This window comes from Lithobates pipiens, unplaced genomic scaffold, assembly GCF_037356315.1.
Source record: "Lithobates pipiens isolate NorthernLeopardFrog02 unplaced genomic scaffold, aLitPip1_a1.2 Scaffold_35, whole genome shotgun sequence".
NCBI classification, from domain to species: Eukaryota; Metazoa; Chordata; class Amphibia; order Anura; family Ranidae; genus Lithobates; species Lithobates pipiens.
In genome coordinates, this window is record NW_027507811.1 from 21,952,268 (window position 1) to 21,968,961 (window position 16,694).

General features: G+C 45.7%; 1 protein-coding gene across 8 annotated transcripts in view; it reads left to right on the forward strand.

Moving 5' to 3' along the window:
• LOC143956163 (uncharacterized) overlaps positions 1 to 16,694 on the forward strand; it is a 309,704-nt gene that overhangs the window by 24,441 nt on the left and 268,569 nt on the right. The window contains exons 1-3 of one of the 8 annotated variants that reach the window (XM_077466279.1): positions 2,177 to 2,257; positions 3,419 to 3,532; positions 4,740 to 4,874. The exons of the other annotated variants lie outside the window; for them this stretch is intronic. Coding sequence (XP_077322405.1) covers positions 3,428 to 3,532; positions 4,740 to 4,874 — 240 coding nt within the window. The 5' untranslated portion in view covers positions 2,177 to 2,257; positions 3,419 to 3,427. Of the gene's footprint in view, positions 1 to 2,176; positions 2,258 to 3,418; positions 3,533 to 4,739; positions 4,875 to 16,694 lie in introns of those variants that run through there. 8 annotated transcript variants of the gene reach the window in all.

Below are 16,694 nucleotides of genomic sequence, written 5' to 3' on the forward strand. Positions count from 1 at the left end.
TCTCCATCGGACTGTTTCCGTCAGAGTATCCGACGGACCAAGTTTTCCAACTTGTTGGTAAAATTTGCAGACAAAATGCTCCGATCGGACATACTCCGATCATGTGTAGAGAATTCCGATCGGACAAAGTGCCACGCATGCTCAGATCAAATTCCTACACCAAAGCTATTGGCTACTAGCCTGATGGTAGTCCCGTTGTAACAAAATAACGTCATCACGTTCTGAACGATCGGATTTTCTGACAACTTTGTCCGACCGTGTGTATGCAACAGTTTCGGACTAAATCCGACGGATTTGGTTGTCGGAATGTCCGACCGTGTGTACAAGGGCTAAAATGCTACGTTCACCCTCTGGCTCTATTTTACTCTCTCTAACCCACACCTTCAATCTCTCCCTCTCTTCTTGCATCTTCCCCAGCTCACTAAAACATGCACTTGTCAGCCTTAAAAAGCCCTCACTTGACCCATCCATTGTTAACAACCTATGCCCCATCTCCTTGCTCTCCTTTTTATCCAAACTCCTTGAACGTCTGGTCTACAACCAACTGAGCGACCACCTTGCTGATAATAGCCTTTTTGATCCCCTTCAGTTTGGATTTCGTTCTCAACACTCCACAGAAACTGCTCTACTAAAACTAACAATCTACTAATGGCCAAAACCAATGGAAACTACTCTGTACTCCTACTCTCTGTTGCCTTTGATACGTTTGACCACCCCCTCCTCCTCAAAAAACTCCATGCCTTTGGTCTCCGTGACTGTACTCTTCGCTGGTTCTCCTCCTACTTATCTAACCACACCTTTAGCATTACTTACAATTCTACTTCCTCCTCTCCTCTTCCTTTCTCTGTTGGGGTCCCCCAAGGTTCTGTTCTTGGACCTCTCCTATTTTCAATCTACACCTCCTCCCTGGGTCAGCTGATAGCCTCCCATGGCTTCCAATACCACCTCTATGTTGATGATACCCAAATCTATTTCTCTACCCCTCAGCTCACTCCCTTTGCCTCCTTGCGTATCACTAATTTACTAACAGATATATCAGTCTGGATGACACACCACTTCCTCAAACTCAATCTATCCAAAACTGAACTTATCATTTTTCCTCCTCTATGTGCCCCTTCTCCTGATCTCTCTGTCAAAATTGATGGCACAACTATAAGCCCATCCCCAAGGTCCTAGGTGTAGTCCTGGACTCTGAACTCTCCTTTAAGCCCCATGTCCAATCACTGTCCAAATCTTGCCACCTCAACCTCCGCAACATCTCCAAAATACGCCCCTTTATAACCAATGACACAACAAAGCTCTTAATTCACTCCCTGGTCATCTCTCGCCTCGACTACTGTAACTCCCTTCTCATTGGCTTACCTCTACATACCGGTAGGTTATCCCCCCCTTCAGTTCATCATGAATGCTGCTGTCATGCTCATCCACCTTACCAATCGCTCTGTGTCTGCTACTCCTCTCTGCTAATCCCTCCACTGGCTTCCGCTCACCCAACAAATTAAATAAAAATACTAACGACTTGTTACAAAGCCATCCACAACTCTGCCCTCCGCTATATCACTAGCCTAGTCTCTAAATACCAACCTATTCCATCCTTTCGTTCTTCTCAAGACCTCCAGCTCTCTAGCTCCCTCGTCACCTCTGCCCATGCTCGTCTCCAGGACTTCTCCAGAGCCTCTCCAATCCTATGGAACGCCTTACCCCAATCTGTCCGTTTACTATTATTATACAGGATTTATATAGCGCCAACAGTTTGATCTCCTACTCTATTAGCTTTTAGATGATCCCTGAAAACACTTCTCTTCAGGGAAGCCTACCCTACCCACACCTAACAACTGTATTTTCATTTTCTCCATCACCTCATCCCGCATAGCTACTACCTTTTCTTCCACTTGACCCTCCCTATTAGATTGTAAGCTCTAATGAGCAGGGCCCTCTGATTCCTCCTGTATTGATTTGTATTGTAACTGTAATGTCTGCCCCCATTGTTGTAAAATGCTGTGTAAACTGTTGGCGCTATATAAATCCTGTATAATAATAATAACAATAGATGTAACATGATAGAGGACCAAGAGGAAGCCTGCAAAATGTGTAAATGTAACACAGGCTGCAGTATATATATTGAACACAAGGTGGTGATTTTACTGGGAACACACAGACAGGAAGTGATTGTGGAAGCAGAAACAGGAAGTTCCGGGTGAAAGGTGAAGTGCGAGGAAGTAGAGAGGAGACATTGCTGGAACTGGCAGCAAAGAAGGTAATAAGATATTATTTTATATTTATACCCCGGTAACCCCCCCCTGTCACGTCCGTCCTCTTCCTCCACAGTCACTGTGATTTTTGTTATGATTTATATTATAGATACTTTTTTAAATATAGAGCCATTGATCCGACTGTTCATCCAGAGCCTCTGGTTTATAGACTGGATACATCCTAAATAGGGATGAGCTCAGGCATGTTTGCATGGAACACGTGCAGAGCCCGCCAGGAAGTCGGTACGGTGCTGCGCTAATCACAGGCAGTGAGACATTGCCCCGATGTGCGGCTGGAGAGATCGGGCAATGTCTCACTGCCTGTGATTAGCGCAGCACCGTACCGACTTCCTGGCGGGCTCTGCACGTGTTCCATGCAAACATGCCTGAGCTCATCCCTAATCCTAAATAAAGAACCATTTATCCAACTATCCACCCAGAACCTCTGGTTTATAGACCGGATACATCCTAAATATAGAACCATTTATCCAACTGTCCATCCAGAGCCTCTGGTTTATAGACCAGATACATCCTAAATATAGAACCATTTATCCAACTGTCCACCCAGAGCCTCTGGTTTATAGATCGGATACAACTCTGCAGATATTGTACTGGTTCCACCATGGGCATCACTAGCGCCCCTCATTTTATTCAGGGTGCCTTTGGTCCCAAGCATATGACTACTCAACAGTTTTCTGTTTCAGTTTGGTCACTGTAGTGCCATTGCCACTTACACTGCAATGCCAGCTCCTTCTGCTGTCAGACCTCAGGAACAGAGGCAGTTCAGAGCGAAGGATTCCCTAAAGCTCTGATCACCAGACCCAGCCAAGGGGAACTCCTGAACTGTCTGCATTATGCACTCCTGACCCCTGCACTGTGTGCTTTACATGCTCCTAACCCCTACACTCTGTGCATTGGGCATTACTGAACTCTGTGTTATGCAATCCTTTGCCCCCTGTGTGTCTGCCTTTCTGATCCCTGCACTCTGGGCCTTACACTCTCCCGAGCCCTTGCCTCCTGTGTGTTACACATTCCTGACCCCTGCACTCTGTTACAATGACACAAACACATTTCTAAACCTTCCTCACTTATGGTTGGAGGGATTAAAGGGAATCTCTATTTGTCTAAGAGTTCTAATGATGAGCACAGCCGTTAATTGTCTGCAGGGATCTTGTATGGATCACATGATCTCATCAATGAGGATGGAGGAGGACCCGAGTCACACGACTGAGGAGATATTGAACCTCACCCTGGAGATCATCTACCTGCTGACCGGAGAGGTGAGGAAGATTCTGGGAGGTCACATGACATCACTCTTATCTCTATTAACCACTTCAGTTCTGGAAAGTTTTTATCCCATTCCTGACCAGGCCATTTTTTTTTTCCGATAAGGCACTATGTTATTTTAACTGACAATTACGCGGTCGTGCGACGCTGTACCTAAATAAAATGTTATGTCTTTTTTTTCACCACAAATAGAGCTTTCTTTTCTTTCACCTATACAGTTTTTATTTTTATAAACAAAAAAAAGACTATTTTGAAAAAAATAATATATATTTTTTTTTCAACTTTCTGCTATAAATTGCATGCAATAAAAATGTAAATAAATCAAATTTCTTCATCAGTTTAGGCCAATATGTATTCTGCTACATATTTTTGGTTAAAAAAAATTCTCAAAAAGCGCAAAAGTTATGGTGTCTACAATCTATGGGATAGATTTATGGACTTTTTCGTTTTGTTTTTTTTATTGTTTTTACTATTAATGGCGGCATTCTGCGATTTTTAGCAGGATTGCGACAGACAAATCTGACACTAAGTGACACTTTTTGGGGACCAGTGACACCAAGACAGTGATCAGTGCTAAATAAAATGTACCGTCACTGGATAAATGACACTGGCATGGAAGGGGTTAACAGGGGCAATCAAAGGGTTAACTGTGTTCCCTGAGTGTGCTTTCTTACTATGTGGGGGATCGACTGATTAGAGGAAGAGAGAGACATCTGTGTTCCTGATTAGCAGGAATCAGATCTTGTCTGACAGAACGATTTGCCTTGTTTACATTCTGTCTCTCTCCAGCAAGCGATCAGGGGTGGCCGCTGGACCCGCAGATTGGCTCCTGTTGTGTCCAATCACAGTGGGAGCGCGGCTCTGGCAGCGGGCGCGCCTCAGATCCGATGGTAGAAATCACATACAGATACGTGCTTTTGCGCTTAAGGGCTGCCCTACTGCAGTATATGTATGTGAGGTGGTCCTGAAGTGGTTAATAAAACACGGACTTGACCGGAGAGGTGAGGAGGATTCTGGGAGATCACATGACATCACTCTTATCTCTATTAATAAAACACAGACCTGTCCGGAGAGGTGAGGAGGATTCTGGGAGATCACATGACATCACTCTTATCTCTATTAATAAAACACAGACCTGACCGGAGAGGTGAGGAGGATTGTGGGAGGTGACATGACATTATTGTTGCTCTTTCAATGCAGAGTTTTCCTCCGGTGAAGCCTGGTGACCATCTAACCATCACAGTGCCTTCACCTCAGTCTATGAAACCTAAGAGACACAATAGCAAGAAGATTCTAGAAGTCACCAAGAAGATCATTGATCTGCTGACAGGAGAGGTGAGCGGTGCCGGGAATTCTCTGACATTATCCAGTAACAGACAAGGGATGTGTCTGGATGGTGACTGTATCATTCTGTGTGTCAGGTTCCTATAAGGTGTCAGGATGTCACTGTCACTGTGGAGGAGTATTTAGAAGGACACATGGATTTCTACAAGGATGTCGCACCACCGGGTAAGAGGAGACTTTATTGTAAAGGAGAGAGGAGTACGGAGGGTCCACCTAGATCCCCCATCATCTGATAAACATATAGAAACAATGTATTCAGTCAGTGTGTGTGTTTCCTACAGATGGATCCAGTAATGGGAAGCCACCAAGGAGATGTCCCCGTCCTCTGTATTCCCAGGATTGCACACAGGAAGATCTCACCATCTCACAAAGAGTTAAGAAAAAAAATATGAATTAACAGCTGATAATTAAATTTTTGACCTGTTCAGGACTATGTTGTTCCAGCTAATCTCAAGTTTATTAAATATTCAGGGTATAAACCAGAGTGGTTGGAAATATCCTGTTAAAGAATGGATAAAAGAGGAGGATGATGTGACGTTTTCTGAAGGACACAAAGATCCCTTCAAGGATGTTGTGATTGAGTCATTCAGTGACACAAACCCACCAGAGAGATGTCCCCATCCTCTGTATTCCTGGGATTCCACACATGAAGATCACACCATCCCTCACCATCATCAGGTAGGTGGACTTGGTGAATATAACACAGAAGTTATTCGTAACTTTGTGAGAAGATTTTTCTATGTAATCACCTGTTCTAATGTTGCCGTCTTCATCTGAAGTACAACTTTTGCCCCCCCCCCCCCCCCCCATTTCCATCCAGTTTTCTCCAAACGCTCTTTTATTGAGTTTATTACATCACTATATGCAGCTTTCTTCTGTGGGTTTTGGGTCCAGTCACATGATTTCAAGGGTCCTCTTCATCCTTTTTGTTCTTCCAATGGTGGGCATGTGCTGAATGACAACGTGCTGTTCTTTGCTGCTCTGTGTCCAGGCTGGTGTGAGTTCATGGCTCCCTAGACACTTAGGAAATTGGCAGGGTTACAGACCTGATTTTTCTCTGCCACAGGTCAGTACCAGCTACCGGATGTAGTTTCTGTGTCCACCAGCAGGTGTCTCCCAGCAGCCAGCATATTCTAGTAATCAGTCTCCACCTGATGCTGGTTGCTGGGAGGGTATTTAGTCTCTCCTCTGCTAGTACACTTTGTGTCAGTCTTTGCTGTTCTAAGTCAGATACTGAGTGCCATTTATCCTGCTCCTGATCTTGCTCTTGCCCTGCATCCTGTACCCTACACCATGCTGCTGTATATCTGCTCCCCTTGTTCCTGATCCCAGTCCTAGTTCCCCCTTCCTTGAATCTCCGGTATTCCCTGTGACCTGTGTGCAGTGTTGGCAACCTGACTGATATTTACTGACACAATACCCAAAATTTACGGGCACAGCCAAATGTTTGCTGGCATTTCCAAAAATTACAGTTTTAAGTGCACATTTCAGTGTTTAGGCTGCAAACAAGTAAAATATGCAATTAGCAATGCAGATCTGGTCATCTCTGCTGCTAATTCCTGATGAGGAAAATCAAGATGGCAGCGGTGGGAATATTCCATTTGGCATTTGTAGTGGCTCCATGAATCTTATTAATATTAATATTAGCTGACACACGTGGAACTGGACCTTCTGGACTCTCCATCTCATCAATAAAACAAAAATAGATGACTCTCTATGAATACACATTTTCATTCCAATCACCATCTAACAATAGATAGAGACTATTATTATTGTTGTTATACACTTTTTTTATATAGCACCAACAGTTTACGCAGTGCTTTACAATGTAGAAGGAAGAATAGCACAATTACAGTACAGTTCAATACAGAAGGTACAGGAGGGCCCTGCTCATAGAGCTTATATTCTAAAGGGAGGGGGTGGTGGTACAAAAGGTAATAGATGAGGTGAATGATTTGATGGGGGTGGCTCGGAGACAGTTGTTAGGTGGGCGTGGGCTAGGCTTCCCTGAATAAATGAGTTTTCAGGGATCTCTTAAAGGTGGCCGGGGTAGGAGGGTGATTGGATATACAGGGGCAGGGAGTGCCAAAGGATGGGAGAGGCTCTGGAGAAGTCCTGAAGGCGAGCATGTGAGGAGGTAACAAGGAAGATAGAGAGCAGGAGGTCCTGGGAGGAGCGGAGGGGACAATTTGGTCGATATCTGCAGATGAGGTTGGTGATGTAGCTGTGGGCGATGTTGTGGATGGCCTTGTATGTTATGGTTAGCATTTAGAATTTTATACGGTGGGTTAGGGCAAGCCAGTGAAGGTATTGGCAGAGAGGAGCAGCAGTCACGGATTGGTTGGTGAGGTGTATTAGTCTAGCAGCAGCATTGATAGTAAACTGGAGGGGGGATAGCCTGAGTAAGGGTAGGCCATTAAGGCGAGAGTTGCAGTAGTCAAGGCGGGAAATAATCAAGGAGTGAATTAGTTGCTTTGTGGTGTCATTAGTTGGGAAGGGTCGAATTCTGGAGATGTTGCAGAGGTGAAGGCGGCAGGATTTTTCCAGCGATTGGATGTGGGGGCTGAAGGAGAGATCAGATTCAAAAATTACACCCAGGACCCTGGCATGTGTGGAGGGACCAATGGTTGTGTTGTTGATCTTAATGGTGAAGTCATAAGGGGGGACCGGGAAGGAGGAAATATAACAAGCTCAGTTTTAGAAAGATTGAGCTGGAGGAAGTGGTGTGACATCCATACTGATATGTCAATCAGTAATTTTGAGATCCGTGAGGAGATCGAGGGGGTGAGTTGAGGAGTGGAGAGATAGATCTGGGTGTCGTTGGCGTGGAGTTGGTATTGGAAGCCATGGGAGGTTATCAACTGGCCCACGGAAGTTGTATAGAGCGAGAATAGGAGCGGCCCAAGGAAGGAGCCTTGGGGTACCCCAACAGAGAGAGAGGAAGAGGAGCTGAGGAGATGGAGTTGTAAGTGATGCTGATAGTGTGCTGAGATAGGTGGACCTTACTTTTGTGCACTGGTGCGCAGTCATGTTGGAACTGGAAGGAGCCATCCCCAAACTCTTCCCACAAAGTTGGGAGCATGAAATTATCCAAAACGTCTCGGTCTTGGAACGCCTTAAGAGTTCCCTTCACTGGAACTAAGGGGCCAAGCCCAGCCCCTGAAAAACAACCCCACACACCATAATCCCCCCTCCACCAAATGATTTGGACCAGTGCACAAAGCAAGGTCCAGGTTACATTCAAGTACTTACATTGCTTGCGTAAAGAAAACAAAACAAAACACCCACACGCATTTAGTGATGTATTAATAAGTGTAGAGCTGTATCCATTTGTATGTTTTATATCTGCCTGGAGTTCGGCTTTAATAGATGTTTTCTATTATTTTGGGGTTTAGAGTGAAGAACGGATTAATATAAAAGTTGAGGTTAAAGAAGAAGAAGTGGAGACGTATGTGGGGGGTGATCAGCCGTCCACGGAGGAGGTTGGGATGATTATGAAAAGTGAACAGGAAGAAATGTTTCTACATATCAACATAAGTAAGTATAGGTACTATGGAAGAAACGGGTCACAGTCTCATTATACTTCTGAGTATTCTCTGTTATTACTGACCTTTTTATATTTATTTCAACATTTTCTTTCCAACAGATGGATGTGATGTCAGGAATTCCTCGGAGAGACGTCTTCTATTATCTGCTGATTGTAAGTCAGAAGATAATGTCATCACACAGGATCCTCCAGGAGGAAATCCAAATACACAAAATATACATCACAGACCTTCCTGTCCGGAGACATCAATGGATCCCTCTGATCAGGGGGAATCTTCTCATCAATCACATACTATGATTGGAAATATCCATGTAAGATCTCACACTGCAGATCCATCAACAGATCTTTCTAATCCCGAGGAAACTTCCTCACCCCATGAAGGAGATCACCGAGGAGAGAATAGATTCTCATGTTTGGGGTGCGGGAAATCTTTCAAGACAAAATCTGAACTTCGTATCCATCTCCGATCCCACACCCGTGTAACGCTTACATGTTCAAAATGTGGGAAATCTTTTACTAAGGAAAGCGAATTTCTTGCACATCAGAGACTTCACAAGGCTGATAATACTCATATATGTTCAGCATGCGGGAAATGTTTCACTGACAAAAACGAGCTACTTGTACACCAGAAAGTTCACATCGGAGTGCGTCCTTTTCCATGTTCAGAGTGCGGGAAATGTTTCACTGGGAAAAGCATACTTCTAACACACCAGAGAGTTCACACGGGCGAGCGACCATTTATATGCACGGAGTGCGGGAAAAGTTTCACTCAGAAGGTTTGCCTTGTTTCACACCAGAGATTTCACTCGAGTGAGCGCCCTTATTCATGTTCAGAGTGCGGGAAATGTTTCACCCAGAAAAGAACCCTTGTTAAACACCGGAGAATTCACACGGGCGAGCGCCCCTATTCATGTTCAGAGTGCGGGAAATGTTTCACCGAGAAAAGCGTGCTGCTTTCACACCAGAGGATTCACACGGGCGAGCGTCCTTTCTTATGCACAGAGTGTGGGAAAAGATTTACTCAAAAAGGAAGCCTGATTATACACCAAAGACTTCACAAAAGTGAGCGGCCTTTTACTTGTTCGGAGTGTGGGAGGTCTTTCACCGTAAAAGCCAAGTTTCTCGCCCACCAGAGGAGTCACATGGAGGACAGTACTTTTTCTTGTTCAGACTGCGGGAAATTTTTTAGTCTGAAAGCCCAGCTACTTGCACATCAGAAAAGCCACACGGGCAAACATCCTTTTCCCTGTCCGGTGTGCGGGATATGTTTCTCAGAGAAAGCAAATCTTCATAGACACCAGAGGAGTCACACGAGTGAGCGCCCTTTTGCATGTTCAGCGTGCGGGAAAAGTTTTACACGTAATGCAAATCTACTTAGACATCAGAGTACACACACTTGATGGTAGTGTTGATAAATGTATGGTGGTAATAAACAGAAGGTTTTATTCAGTCCATGGAACAACTGTATGCTAAAAATGATATTTAAAGGTAAACATTCCCGTAAAAGTAACATATGATGTATAGTCTGGTCTGGTGGTGCACCTGCTGGTTTCTTATATTTTTTTTGGAGAGCCCGGTCATAAGATTTTCCTGCCTCTACTGGCCCTCACATTGGGGTGTCCCCGTTTCCCTCTACCTCAATGATTGTATAGTAGAGAAGGGCTTCATGTTTATAAGCACGCCCCCACACTTGCACCCCTTTTTGTTCTTTATTGGCTAAACTAGCGTCCTACTGACAAATTACTGAAGCCTAAAAGTTTAGCTCAAATTTATAAACATCCGTTATCTAAACTCTTAATTTTACATCTAATTTGTTGGTTTGATATCATGCCCAAGGACCTAAAAAGACCTAATGGAGTCGCAAAGTGGAAATGGCAATGGTCAACGATGATGTCTTTTACGTCCCAAGATGTAGGCAAGCAATTCTAACATCTCATCCAAGGAACACTTTTCAGTTGGTTGCTACTCGGCATTGCTCTTTGTTCAACTTTTGTCAGGACTGGGATCTGAACCCATGACCTCTTCTACATCTGGCAGTAGCTCTTCTTGTTGAGACACCTGAGATGCTGGACACAATACTGTCTGATTCTTTCGATAATCTTGCCTTGTGCCTGGTGAAACTTGAACTCCTTGCTCCTCCCGTGAACTTCCTATTTAAGCCATGCCTTTACACTTCATGTTTGCCAGATTATTGTGCTCTTTCCTGACAATGTTTTGCTTCTTTTGCGTATGTAGCACTAACCCCCAAAGGAGCTGCTGGTTTTATTGGGCTTACCGCCACCTTCTTGACCTTGTGTGCGTCTAGGGGTTTCCCAAGGTAGATGGCCCAAAGAATTGTAGAAACTGACACTGGATCCACTTTTTGGGATATTTATTTGAACAGATAGACAAACAGTCTCTCAATGAAGGGTAGAGGGTTTAGGTAAGAAGTTCAGGTACTCTTGGAACTGCAAAAGATAGAAAGTCTCTCACTATAGAAATCCAGAGTATCACCGTTCACAACTGGATTCTCGCAGCCACCGGATAGACCTCCTCTCACTAGGCCTAGCAGCCGATAGTGTTTAAGTAAAGCAAAGTCTCTGCCACAGACTTGAATGTAACTGAGGGACGTAAGTAAATTTTAGAGAGCTATCATACGGTACCAGTATCTCGCAACCGGTCTGGCGATACCTTATGAGTGTAGATCCTTTTAGTGTCCTTCAACTAAGCCTCCAGGCTCCTTCTGAGAAGCTAGCCTTATGCATGGCCTTCTCCCGAAGAATCCTCTCCTGGGTGCTTCTCCAGTTGCTGGGCTTCTCCACACACAAGACAGCACCGGACCAATTTTGAATCCTCCTCTCAGTTACTTTGCCTCGGGCTATCCAGCCCCGAGACTCGAAATTGGGTGGATCCGCACCCCAGGCCATGAGGGCCATGGGGGCTGATCAGGAGGAACAGGACCAAACAGACAGAAAGATCTTCTGGACCGGAACCCAGAAGCACATGCTCTCAGTACCTTAAATACCCTTTCCCAGCATGCACAGCAGGATGACACACCCACTGGACTGGTTCCGAGAGAATGGCACTCAATACGTCTAGCTAAACTGCATTCTCACACTTGCCAGCGACACCTGTAGTCAAGGAGAACCCAGTGCAATTCAGCTAGACTGGTACTGAAATCATAATTTGGCATAATCGACCCTAAAACCCAAGTGTGATTTTAGGAATATTAAATTGAAAAAACACATAGCACGTGCTCTTCAGGAGCCGGCACTACACATACCTGCAGCTATACTTATCTCCACTAGCGACGTTTGGCTTTTTCCTTGACTACATTTCCACTTTATCCCAACCTGCAACTACTTTTTACCGACCTTTGGCTTGTTCCTTGACTACACTTGCACTTGATCTCAACCTGCAACCATTCCTTATCAACCTTTGGCTTGTTCCTTGACTATGCTTCTGCTTGATCTGAACCTGCATCCACTTGTTACTCACCCTTGGCTTGTTTCTTGACTGCGCTTCCACTTGATTCAAACCTGCAACAATTCCTCATCAACCTTTTGTCTTGTTCCTTGACTACACTTCTGCTTGATCCCTACCTGCAACCACTTGTCCTTGACCTTTGGCTTGTTTCTTGACTACACTTCTACTTGATTTCAACCTGCAACCACTCATTACCGACCCTTGGCTTGTTCCTTGACTGCGCTTCCACTTGATCCAAACCCGCAACAATTCCTTATCGACCGTTTGGCTTGTTCTTTGACTAAACTTATGCTTGATCCTAACCTGCAACTATTCATTATTGACCCTTGGCTTGTTCCTCAACTACACTTCTGCTTGATCCCAATCTGCAACCACTTGAATGAATGAAATACTTATATAGCGCACAATGCGAACTGAATCGCCTCTAGGCGCTGTGGCGAGCTTTGATCATCTGCTAAAAGAGGAAGGTCTTGAGTTTTTTCCTAAAAGCCAGGTGATTTTCTTCCAGGCGGATGTTGATTGGTAGAGCATTCCATAGCCGAGGCCCTTGGACAGCGAATCTCCGATCCCCCTTGGATTTATACCGGGCTTTGGGCACGAGGAGGAGGTTTTTGTTGGCTGATCGAAGACTGCGGTTTGGTGTGTAATGATTTATTTTCTCCATTAGGTATTGCGGAGCTTCTCTATGCACGCATTTGTGGGTGAGGCAAAGGGTCTTGAACGTGATCCGATTTTTTTACGGTTAGCCAATGTAAGCTCCTCAGTGAAGGAGAAATGGATTCCCAGGTTTTTTTTCCTGTTATCAGCCTTGCCGCCGTGTTTTGGATCAGTTGTAATCGCGCAAGTTGATATTGTGGTAATCCTATGTAAAGCGAGTTTGCGTAGTCCAGTCGTAAATTAATGATTGTTCCAACTAACACTGCTTTGTCACAACCCTTTGGCTTGTTCCTTGACTATGCTTCTGCTTGATCCCTACCTGCAACAATTCCTTATCAACCTTTTGGCTTGCTTCTCGACTACACTTCCACTTGATCCCAACTTGCAAAAACTTGTTACAGACCTTTGCTTGTTTCTTGACTACACTTCCACTTGATCCCAAACTGCAACCATTCTTTACCGACCTTTGACTTGTTCCTCGCCTACACTTCCGCTTGATCCCAACCTGCAACCCCTTGTTACTGACCTCTGGCTTGTTCCTTGACTACACTTCCATTTGATCCCAACCTGAAACTACTTGTTACCAACCTTTTGGCTTGTTTACTGACTACATTTATGCCTAATCCCTACTTGCTATATCTGCAACTGGCCCCCTGGCTTTCTCACCTCCTGATGGGGTGATCCTGAGGACCACAACCTGATACTAACATGCAGAAAACCCATTTCCACCATCAGGAGCTATGGTGAATACTGGTTAGTGCCTAGACCTTGGGTGAGTCCGTATCATCCACTAGTGTGACCTGCTTATGTACTTATCCAGCTGGTTGGTGGGATCCGCTCTACTGCTATAGTTACTGGTTTACGAGCCTGGCCCCCCTGACCATGACAACTTCACAGAGGAAGATAACCTGTCTTTGATCTGGACAATAGATTATTTTTTTAATAGATTTGATATAATTTAATATATTAAATATACAAGCCTTGACGTAGATTAATGGCTGGTTATATTGTGTTTCTATTTCTAAACTTTACAGTAGTCTTATCTGAGTTCAGTTTTTTCTTAAATGACTATTATTCTTAGATAATTGATTGGAATGAGAATGTGTGTTCATAGAAAGTCATCAACTGGTGTTTTATTAATGATTTGGAGAGTCCAGAAGGTCCACACATGTGTCAGCTAATATTCTATGGATTTATAGAGCCACTACAAATGCCACATGGAGTATTCCCATCATTGACATCTCGATTATCCATGTCAGGAATTAGCAGCAGAGATGGCCAGATCTTTGTGGCTACACAGGAATCGGATACCAAACCATATATATAATAAAGTAAATACTGGTATATTAATAGTAAAACAAAAGGCATCCAAACACCTACCATACAGATATAGGTGAACTATTAACTGAATGATAAAATATCTAACCGCCTAACTATAATACAATATATACAAGATGAGGAACACAGGTTACTGGGAATACCAGATATGCAAGGAAGGGGGGAACCAGGACTGGGATCAGGAACAAGGAACAAGGGGAGCAGATATAAGGCAGCAGGGTACAGGATGCAGGTCGAGAGCAAGATCAGGAGCAGGATAAATGACCAGCAGCATCTGACTTGGCACAACAAAGCAAAACACTGGCTTTTATTTACTTAAATCAGAGAGTGTAAAATGTGGTGCAGCTGTGCATGGTAGCCAATCAGCCTCTAACTTCAGATTGCTCAAATTGGTTTCTATGTAGAGCTGTACCAGATTTTGCACTCTCCAGCTTTGGTAAATCAACCCCACTGATGCAAAGTGTACTAGCAGTGGAGAGACTAAATACTTTCCCAACAACCAGCTTCAGGTGGAGACTGATTGCTAGAAACTTCTGGGAGATACTCGCTGGTAGATACTGGAACTACAACTTTCTTCTCTGGGAAGCACAGTGGCTCCAGCAGGTGAACCAGGTCCTGACAATCCTCCTCCTGGTCACAGTGCTGGGCTCCTTAATTTGAATGAATGAATAATTTGTATAGCGCTCAAAGCGAACTGAATCGCATCAATTTCACAGTCATCTACATCAGTGATACAGAGGTCATCTTCATAAGTGGCCTACAAGGGTCAGTGTCATGTGGTCAGTTCCCCCATTCTCACAGTGATTTTTGCCATTTACATCTGAAAGGATGGATTACCGGACAGCCGACCACCCTTTGTTTCTCGGTAGCCCACCGGGAGACCCAATTTGACACACACGCAACAGGCAGCTTTCGGTGTTCAAAGCAGGTCTGAAATCTTTATTCAGAATTGATAGCTTTATAAGCATGTAAGTAGGCCATACAGTCCGCCCGTGTCGGAATGTTCGAAATACTGTCCGTCGTACTCGCATTTCGGCGGACAATCCGCCCGTGTGTATGCCAGTCCGCCGTACTTTTGAAATGAGCGGACTTTTCCCGCCCGGAGAAAAGTCCGCTCATTTCAAGCGGGTATCCAGGTAGGCGGGGCCCGCGAAGGAGACGTCGCTGGCCCCGCCGCCTGGTATGGACTTAAAGGGGAACACCAACGCCGAAAAAAATCGGTGTGGGGGTCCCCCCCAAGTCCACAACAGACCCTTGTCCGAGCACGCTACCCGGCCGGCCAGGAAAGGGGGGCGAGCGAGCGCCCCTCTCCTGAGCCGTACCAGGCCGCGTGCCCTCAACATGGGGGGGTGCCTTTGGGAAGGGGGGGCCGCGCGGCCCCCCCACCCCAAAGCACCTTGTCCCCATGTTGATGAGGACAAGGGCCTCTTCCCGACAACCCTGGCCGTTGGTTGTCGGGGTCTGCGGGCGGGGGGCTTATCGGAATCCGGGAGCCCCCTTTAATAAGGGGGCCCCCGGATACCGGCCCCCCACCCTATGTGAATGAGTATGGGGTACAATGTACCCCTACCCATTCACCTGTAAAATAAAAGTACCAAAAAAAACACAACACACGAGATAAAATACTTTATTGCACAGCTCCGGGGGTCTTCCGTCTTCGGGGGTCTTCTCGCCGGACTCCTCCGCTATCTTCTTGTAGCTCTTTTGCTAGCGGAGGAGTCTGGCTTTCTTCCTCACCGCCGGCCTCTTCTCCCGACTTCGGGGGTCTTGTCCCCCTCTTCGGTTCTTCTGCCGGGCCACCGCGCCTTCTTATAGCTCTTTTACAGGCGGTGGCCCGGTCTTCTGTCGCCGCCGCCTTCCGTTCTTCTTCTGGTACAGTTTAGGAGGGGGGGGCGCTCGCTCGCCCCCCTTTTCTGGCCGGCCGGGTAGCGTGCTCGGACAAGGGTCTGTTGTGGACTTGGGGGGACCCCCACGCCGATTTTTTTCGGCGTTGGGGTTCCCCTTTAAGTCCATACCAGGCGGCGGGGTCAGCGACGTCTCCTTCGCGGGCCCCGCCTACCTGGAGACGCTCTCGAAATGAGCGGACTTTCCTCCGCGTGTGTGGGCGAGTCCGTTCATTTCAAAAGTAGGGCGGATAGTATGGCGGACTTAGTACGCCATATTAGTCCGCTCAAAAAGTGGTGTGTGTGGTCAAGTCCGTTCATTCGAAAGTATGACGGACTGTCCGTCGGATTGTCTGACGGACTAAGTTGGCCAGACAGTCCGCCCGTGTGTACGCGGCTTTAGAGAGAACGATCTCTATTGTAAACTGGAGAAGTGCGAGTTCCATCGTGAACAGGTTATATTCCTGGGCTATGTCATTTCCACTGCTGGTTTTTCAATGGACCCAGAGAAACTTTCGGCAGTCCTACAGTGACCTTGACCCGTGGGTTTACGTCCTCTGCAGCGTTTCCTGGGCTTTGCCAACTACTATCGGAAGTTTATTCGTAAATTCTCGTCTCTGGTCAAGCCTCTGACTGATATGACCATAAAGGACGGTAACCCACAGAGTTGGTCTCCGGAGTCCATTAAGGCCTTTGAGACTCTCAAGGCTGCCTTTGTTTCTGCTCCTGTGTTGGCACATCCTGATCCTACGTTGCCCTTTATCCTAGAAGTTGATGCTTCTGAGACTGGAGTTGGCGCCCTTCTGTCTCAACTTCCTAACTCTGAGAGTGCTATGCATCCGTGTGGCTACTTTTCCAATAAATTGTCACCTGCTGAGTGCAATTATGAGATTGGTGACAGAGAGCTGTTGGCGATAAATT